We start from the raw sequence: 8,795 nt of genomic DNA on the forward strand, positions 1-8,795 counted from the left end.
AGGCTAGTTGTCGGGTTATTGAAGCTGGCAACTTGACCCAAGGACTAGCATGTCCCTATGTGTCATGCTTGGAGCTAGCAGTCGGGGGCAAGACCGATTGTACTGGCTTCCATCTGTGTGTATCACAGGTTGCAAAATGCGTCAAAGTGCTATGTGAAACCGAAACAAAGCGTAGAGAAATGGTCTTCCAGTCGTCCAACAGTGCAAGGGAATGCAATGAAGATGCGGCGACGACAAGGTGCTAGTGGTGGGGCTAGGAAAGCATAAGCGAGGAAACGCTGTCCGGGCCCGAGGTGAGCTAGGAAGAGAGGCCTGCAGGCTGCAAGGAGAGAAGACAACTTTTTTGTAGAGTTTTTTATTTTAATATTAATTTAAATTTCTCTAGTGTCTCTCTCTTCTTCTTTTTTTTTTTTTCCCCTCCACAGAGAAGAAGAAACTGTATAATGTATACAGTTCTTAATGTATACAGTTCTTAATAGAAGGAAAACATTTTGTAGTCAGTTCCTTTGTTGCACAGCTTTCGCTCTTTTTGCCATGGCTTTCGCCATCGCCCTTTAGATCGCCATTGCCCATCTCCATCTCTGCCTTTCTTTTCCTTTCCCGATTGTCGTATCGCGACACAGTTGCTCCGACGCCAGCCGCTCCTCAACTGTCAGGCCCTGCACGAAAGCACGTGTACTCGGAGAATCTCTCTGTATTTTGAACCACACCAGTAGGGCCAATTTGCAAAGTGCGGGAGGCGGTGTCGTAGCGTGTGTGACAGGCTGCCAGAGAGGGAGAGGGAGAGAGAGAGAGAGACAGAAAAGAGAGGGAGGGAGAGGACGAGAGGGCAGGCAAAACAGGAGAGCCATGTACATGTGGAGAACAGCAGGACCTATATGAACGTATCTTCGTAGAGACGCTCAGCAGAGACAGAGAGAGAGCAGTTTCATTTCCAGAGGGGGAGGAGAGAGGCGCGTGTTGGCCGACAACGTCTGATGAGCATAGCTCCGTAGAGAGTCAGAGAGAGAGAGAGAGAGAGAGAGCGAGTGGGGGGGCGAGAGGGCGAGAGCAGTGGCAATAGCGTTGAAACACAAAGAAATCGCATGCCCTTAGAGATCCAACAGATTTTCATTCTCGTTGAGACTCATCGAAGAGCACGACGAATTCGCATGCCCGTAGAGATCGAACAGGCAATTCGAGAAGTTTTGCCGGTTTCCCTCTTACAGGGGCGACCCGGAAGAGATCAAATCATACATTTCAAGCGCGCGTTTGGAAGGGAGAGGTCGATCTCGATCTTTCTCTTCCCCATTTTCTGTCAATCCTCCAACTCCGATGCATCTCTTTCCTGTAGAGGAGAATAGCTTATAGCAGGTATGCATAGCTGCATTGCCCCCTTCCATCTTCACTTTCATCTGTACTTGTTCCGAATGTCGTTCCCGTTGGCTTCGACCATGTTTTCGGCCTGCATTTCTTGTTTTGATTGTCGTGGATTTTGGCGCAATGTTTGGGAAATCCAGTTATCCTTCGCCGGCAGGAATTTAGTTTCTGCATGTATTGGATCCTGAATCCGGTTGAACCTAATCGTTTGAATCTGGCTCTCGCAGCGTTCTTGTTCGTTGGGATCAAAGAACCTGCCGGTTCTTTGATATTCTGCTGTTGCAGCTTGCCACACATCGAGGCGAGGGGCAGAATGGGAACAGAATTTCTTGATCGAGTGCCGTTCGACGAGAAAAGCACAAAGCGCAACAAGAACGCGAAGTTGCTTGCTTCGGATGCGCTGCCCCTTCCGGTGTGGCTAACCAACAGGGTCTTTATCGTTCTTTTCTTCGTCGCATCTTACTATCTCTTGAGAAGATGGGGGGAGAAGAAGATCAGAACTCCCACGCCCCTTCATATTTTGAGTTTGGGAGACATCATAGCGTTCGTTGTGCTCATCGCATCTTTCATCTATCTTCTGGGATTCTTTGGGATAGATTACGTCCAAAATTTTATAGGCAAAACTAGCGACGGACAGTGGGATTTCGACGATGAGACTGCAGGTTTTGTCAGAAATTGCGAAGCGTCGAAGCCGATGCCAGTTCCAGTTCCTGTCAATAGGCCCCAAGTGCACCTGAAGGGTCAAGTTCTACATGAAAATAGCGATGAAGACATTGCATGTGCAGTTAGTAGTGGTTCGGTAGCCTCCCACTCTTTGGAAACCGACCTGGGAGACACTGAGAGGGCAGCATCTATCAGAAAAAGAGCAATCGAGATCATGACTGGGAGGTCGCTTGAAAATCTTCCTATTGGAGGTTTCGACTACTCCGCTGTCCTAGGCCAATGCTGTGAAATGGTAATCGGTCATGTGCAAATTCCTGTTGGTGTGGCAGGACCCCTTCTCCTTGATGGCTGTGAATTCATGGTCCCCATGGCCACGACTGAGGGCTGCCTTGTGGCAAGCACTAACCGGGGATGCAAGGCCATACATTTGTCTGGAGGGGCAACAAGCATCCTTCTCAGAGATGGCATGACAAGGGCTCCAGTTGTCCGCTTTGACACAGCACAGCGTTCTGCAGAACTGAAATTCTACATTGAAGACGCCGGCAATTTTGATACCCTCAGTACAATTTTTAACAGGTAACAAGCAAAACTGTATGCTGGACCATAGGTCAATGACCAAATCAGCACTTCTTTGCCTTGTTCCTTTTCTCATTCTTCCTTTTGGATTCTCGATCAGGACTAGCAGGTTTGCACGGTTACAGTGTATCCAGTGTACCTTGGCTGGTCGCAATCTATACTTACGATTTAGTTGCTCAACGGGGGATGCCATGGGAATGAATATGGTGTCAAAAGGCGTACAAAATGTCCTTGACTATCTTCAGCATGTTTTTCCTGATATGGATGTTTTAAGTGTTTCAGGTACGTGAGACTTTTGATCAAACCCTGACATTTATGCTTGAAAATATGCCTCACATTCGCTTTTGATACTCATTAGGCCATTGGAACTGGTCGTTGTTACAGGGAATTTCTGTGCAGATAAGAAGGCCACAGCTGTGAATTGGATAAATGGACGTGGCAAGTCTGTTGTTTGTGAGGCTGTTATCAAGGAAGATGTGGTTGCAAGAGTGTTGAAGACGTCAGTGTCTACTTTAGTAGAGCTAAATGTGGTGAAGAATCTGGCAGGCTCTGCTATTGCCGGTGCCCTTGGAGGTTTCAATGCCCATGCTTCTAACATTGTGTCTGCAATATTCCTTGCAACGGGTCAAGATCCTGCTCAAAATGTTGAGAGCTCTCATTGTATGACATTGATGGACGCCACGAATGGTGGGCGTGACCTACATGTTTCTGTGACAATGCCATCTGTGGAGGTGAGTACTAAAAGCGAAGTAGATGTCATTGTAATACAGCTGAGTTCCTGTATGAATGTTCTGATGGTATGTTCTTTACTGAATTTCAGGTAGGAACAGTTGGAGGTGGAACACATCTGGCATCACAGTCTGCCTGCTTAAATCTCCTGGGAGTGAAAGGAGCAAATTTAAGCTCACCCGGTGCAAATTCTCAAAAGCTTGCAAGGGTGATTGCTGGAGCAGTTTTGGCAGGTGAACTGTCGCTGATGTCAGCTTTAGCTGCAGGGCATCTTGTAAGGAGTCATATGAAGTACAATCGTTCCAGCAAGAACATTTCTGCTGATCTAGTCCCTAATGTAAGCAAAAATGCGTAATCGACAAAGAAGCACTTCGGAAGGTTAGTCAACTGTCAAACTGGTCTCGTTTGGAGGTTTCTCTTCTGTAACTTATTTACGCTTTTGAGTTATGGCCTGAGCGCTTTGGTAATTTTGTTGGTACAGGGAAGCAGGATTTTGCAGTCTGGGTCTGGATAGCTTTCTGCAGTGAAATAATCCGTCTGCCTCATCAGAAAAGAGGTGTAGTGATGAGGTGGACGAAGCACTATGGCTCAACACTTCTACATAGCTGCTTGATTTGGTTCGGTGACATTTGATTCTATCAGTTGCTAGGGGTGTCATTGTACTGGCTGCTGTCAGCAGCGTCCTCACTACTGTATTCTCAATGTTTGTATGACACCTTGCTTTGTGAAAGGCTTTTCAATATTAAAAATGTCGATGAATGCCATATAGTCTGTGGCATACGACATGTATCAGTGTGTTTGCAGTTCAAGAATGTTGTCCTATAAATTGTCTTGGAAGTGAGGCTTTTGTGGCCACCTTTCAAGGATTAAGCATGATTTTGGATACCCCTCATTGTTATGGAATTCCGTTCTTTGCTGACAGTCTTGCAATGTTTTCCTATGTCAAATATATGCTATTAGATCTCTATTTGATCAATAATTGGTAATTGTATTGCTATCTTCTTTTGTTCGAAACACAAATTACAAATCAGGTCCTAATCCCTTGCCCCCTCCCTTTCTCCTCTTCAAAGTGATTTCTTGGAAAACAGACTTTTTGTGGATTCTTCCGACAAAGTCAAAGCAGCAACATCGGTCTCTAATCCTAGCACAAGCTGCTTTAACGTGAATTATATTTGAATGAAGGAAATGTGCAGCTACTACAATGCTCCTAAGGACTTGGGACAGTTGTAACTGCTATCTGTAACAAAAAACTACTGTTGTAGGGAACAGCTTGTTTATGGCTTTGGTAACTAATCACTAATATAACTGGGCTGCCCGAGATTGAATTGGGCACCATCATAGAACCAAAGAGGTGGAGGGACTCATAGCTCAGGTAGTAGAACCTTTAATGATGGGGATGAACGCTAGCATTGAGGATGACTTTGGTAAGATGTAGTGTTTAGTCTTTATCATAGTTCAATGAAACGTTTCAGAATGTCGAAACGTGAAACGTTTTGAAACGTTTCAAAACGTTTCAAAATAATAGGTGAAGTTTCAAAAAACCAAATTGTATTTTTTGGGTCCAAAAAATATAAATTTTATGCATGCATACATTTGGTATGCCAAAACTGTGCAAAACTAGCTAAAAACATAGAAAAAGAGTCAAGACTTGACAGAAAGCCTATAATGGCCAATGGTAGAATAGATTATAGACTCCAGAATCCAGATTAGAAAACTCAATCAAGCCTTCAACTTTATCAACAAGCCTATAATGGCCAATGCTAGAAATAAGAATAGAGTGTAGATTACAAAGCTCAATTAAGCCTTTAAATTTTAGAAATTAGATTTCAGTTGAGTAGATACTAGAATCTAGATAGGTCGCAAAAAATCAGATTTCAGATTACAATTTACAAGCTCAAGCCTTAAACTTTATCATATTTCAGTTTTCACAAGTTCAGGAATCACAACCATGGAGTCTCGACATAAATCAAGTTCTCAGTTTCACTCTTGTAAATAGTCTGCTAGTCTATAGACTAGAACCTAGATTACATAACTCAAGAGTCAAGAGTGAAGGCATCAACTTTAAATTTCAAACAAAACTAAAGTTCAAACTCTACTGAAATCTGAAAGAAAGTAGCAAGTTAATCAGCAAGAATCAAGATCTGTAGGTGCTTGGGCTGCGGGCATCTTCTTCCTGGCCCTCAGCCCCCTCCTCCTCCTCCTCCCCATCATCACTATTAGAATCTGCAGAAGTGGATGAATCCTCTTCTGATGATGAGGAGGTCTCCTGTTCTTCTGGAGCGGCTGCTATTAAAGTTGGTTCTGTTCTCTCTGCTCGTCTGCCTGCCTGAGATCGTGTGGCACGTGCCAATGATGCCCGCTCCTCAGCAATGAATGCATATGCATCATCATCCTCATGCATAGGATGAAGCATTTCATCCTCAGGGACTTGCACACGTATCTTATCAGGATCCACTGCCTGTGGACCTTCAATGGTCTTCATTCGTCGAATAAGTCGTAGATTGGCATGGACATATACAAGCCTACCATACACCAAATGAATTAACTGTAAATACATGTAGGTTGTAGCATAACTATAATTCAAATGCTAATAATGAGCTGTGTGCTGAGTGCATATATGATATAAAAGAAAATAGATATGCTGAGGCCGGAGTGCTCACACACAAAATTATGAATTACCTGTCAAGTTGTCCAGTGCCTAGTCTATTCCTTTTTTTAGTGTGTATAAGTGAGAACACACTCCAATTCCTCACACAGGCGCTAGATGAGCAATCTTGTGAAAGGACTCGGAGGGCAATGCGCTTCAACTCCGGCGTGCCCTGACCATACTTCTCCCACCAGGTAACAGGCCTCAACTGACCATCACGGAGACATGCACGAGCTGATCCAAACTCCCCAAAGGAGTTCCTAAATGAGAGGAGTTGGTCCTCCAAAGCATCTTGCAATATTGCATCTTGATATGCACGTTCAAGGAAACCTGTCCACCCTGCAGTCAACTCAGCATCATCCGATTGGTCCTCCCTCCTCCATAGAGGATGCAAAATGTGTGCTACTGCATGAATAGGCCTATGGAACCATGTCCATCTTTTTTCCCACAAGGCCATAATCTCTTGCTCTCTGTAGGGTGCAAATGAAATATATTTAGGTTGCTGCAAACCTAGAATCTAGATTCTAGATTCTAAATACAAATGTAACATCATACATGCAATTCCTTAAAGCTGCAAATAAGAAAATTAATTGTAGCCAACAGTGAATTGAAAGTCAAGATTCCTGATTTGCATTTACCTTGTTGCATCAAGCCATGTGCACCCTTTCAATGCCTCTCCAACCTTCTCCATGAACTCATACACGAGTCCAATTGTGCATCCTTCTCTATCAACAAGTCGAAGGGTACTGAAAAGGGGCTGCACAATCCCCACAATCTCCTCAGCTGCATGCCAAAAATCACCATCAAACACAATGTCCTCAAAGGCACGTGCCTTTGGTTTGCTGGACTTATCCCAGCTCAACCATTCCTCACTGACTACCATGCGCCTTAAGTTAGGCTTCACCTTTACCAAGCGTGACAAGACTATAAAGAGATAGGCAAAGCGGGTCTTTGAGGGCTTCAGAATCTCATGGGAGCTATGTTGCCGAAAAATTGCAAGGGCACTATGCTTCCTCGTCAAGAAAGTCACCATGCTCCGTGCCTTGTCAACCACCGAGGAAATCCAAGGAAGCTTCCCTATGTCCTCTATAAGAAGATCCAAACTGTGTGCAGCACAGGGAGTCCAAAAGATATGCGGATAGTCACTCTCAAGTAGCGCACCCATGCGCTGACAGTTACTTGCATTATCTGTAACCACCTGTACTACATTCTGAGGCCCCACATCCTCTACTGCCTTCTTAATGTGGCTGTAAATGTACTCACCTGTATGAGATTCATTTGATGCATCTATGGATCTCAAAAACATAGTACCCACGCAAGATGATACAAGAATGTTAATGAGCGGGCGCCTCCTGGTATCTGACCACCCATCACACAAAATGGAGCACCCGTATCTAGCCCATGATGCCTTAATAGGCTGCAGCTCCTTCTCAACTTGCAAGACCTCTGCTTTCAGCTCCCGAGTGCGTAAAGTCTCTGAAGATGGAGCCCTAAATGAAGGGCCAGCCTCGGCCACTGCCTGAACGAACTCCTGAAAAGCTGGAGTACGAGCAAGGTTAAAGGAAAGGTCACACTCATAAAAGAGCTTGCGAGTTGCCCGACGAGCAGATGCAAGCAAAGTTGTGACCCAACTAGCTCGTAAAGTCCCTGGCCTGGGTGGTAACCTAGTTGAATTTGGAAACCTTGGAGGCTTCACAACTCGCACTGATGCCCGTCTAGTGGAAGCACTACCAATAGAAAAAGAAGCCCCTTGTGTAGGTGGTGAAAGTGGAGGAGGGGGTCCAGATGTCACAGATAGAACGGGACTCCTGGGAGGAGATACAGGACGTACTAGTGTTGATGAGGCCTCAACTCGTGCCCTCTTTGACGGGCCACTTGGTGTGCCTCCCAAGGAAAGAATTACATCATCTAGATCTTCTCCTACACATGGATTCACACCCTTTCCAGTGATACCAAGAAGATGTGCCCTTACACGAGGTGCACTACCACAAAATGAGCCACCACAATGCTTACACTTCCATTGTTTCGAACCCGAAGCACCATACTGTTGCTCCACATGCACTTGCTCCCAAACGATGTCCTTTGCTCGCCCCATCTCTAAGCTATACTACCTGCAAGACAACCAATAATCCCTTTGATTATTTGTTGCTTCAAGCTTGCAAGACAAATTACAATAAATTTTGTATTGTGAATCGTGAATGTTACAAAATTTATTGTAATTTGTCTTGCAATAAATTACAATAAATTACAATTATTTCGTGCAAGACCAACCAACTGCTTCCAATGCTCATTGCTCACAGCAGCTAGCTAATAGCTAGCTAGCTGGCAATTAGCAGCATCATGCATGCAGCATGCAGCATGCAGCTTGCCACGCTCCAACGCAACGGACAAAAGGGGCTACATAGTACAGCCTTCTATCGTGATTCATCATGCATGTACAGCAGCCAGCTGCCAGCTAACGTACCTGCGTCACGCGTCCATGATGCACTTGGGCGCTCCTGGGACCTGTTCGTCGTTCAAACTTCAAAGGCGTTGGAGTAGACTGTAGAATGTAGATATCGATTGCTGCCTTGAGCCTTGCGTAGGGGCCAAGGCGCTTGGAGCTAGCAGTTAGCTAGCGGCGCAGCCTGCAGGTGTCGCACTGTCGTGACTCGTCAAAAAGCCCCTAGCCTGTAGGTGTCGTGACTGTCGTCCAAAAGCCCCTAGTCGAGGGCCGAGGCTCGTGGGCTTGGATTTGCAGGTAATCGACGAACGACGAAGAGCCTTGCGCCGCGTCGCCGCCGTACGGGAGACGTACGAGAGATTTGGCCTTGCAAACTTT

At 45.3% G+C, this 8,795-nt stretch overlaps 2 protein-coding genes across 2 annotated transcripts; one reads left to right on the forward strand and one right to left on the reverse strand.

The window, feature by feature from the left end:
* Positions 1-504: 504 nt before the first annotated feature.
* LOC147880674 (3-hydroxy-3-methylglutaryl coenzyme A reductase 1-like) lies at positions 505-4,212 on the forward strand. The gene is made up of 6 exons (XM_087370691.1): positions 505-1,353; positions 1,587-2,598; positions 2,699-2,880; positions 2,983-3,329; positions 3,419-3,705; positions 3,809-4,212. The coding sequence occupies exons 2-5, from the start codon at positions 1,673-1,675 to the stop codon at positions 3,680-3,682; spliced, it is 1,719 nt and encodes a 572-aa protein (XP_087226817.1). The 5' UTR covers positions 505-1,353; positions 1,587-1,672; the 3' UTR covers positions 3,683-3,705; positions 3,809-4,212.
* Positions 4,213-5,461: 1,249 nt separating this feature from the next.
* On the reverse strand, positions 5,462-8,069 carry LOC147880675 (uncharacterized). Its single transcript, XM_087370654.1, has 3 exons — positions 6,613-8,069; positions 6,007-6,444; positions 5,462-5,849 (listed from the first exon to the last, which is right to left on the reverse strand). The coding sequence occupies exons 1-3, from the start codon at positions 8,067-8,069 to the stop codon at positions 5,462-5,464; spliced, it is 2,283 nt and encodes a 760-aa protein (XP_087226780.1).
* Between the last annotated feature and the right edge of the window lie 726 nt (positions 8,070-8,795).

This window comes from Dipteris shenzhenensis, chromosome 32, assembly GCF_047967505.1.
Source record: "Dipteris shenzhenensis isolate YYH24624 ecotype China chromosome 32, Dip_SZ_1.0, whole genome shotgun sequence".
In the NCBI taxonomy this organism is placed as follows: Eukaryota; Viridiplantae; Streptophyta; class Polypodiopsida; order Gleicheniales; family Dipteridaceae; genus Dipteris; species Dipteris shenzhenensis.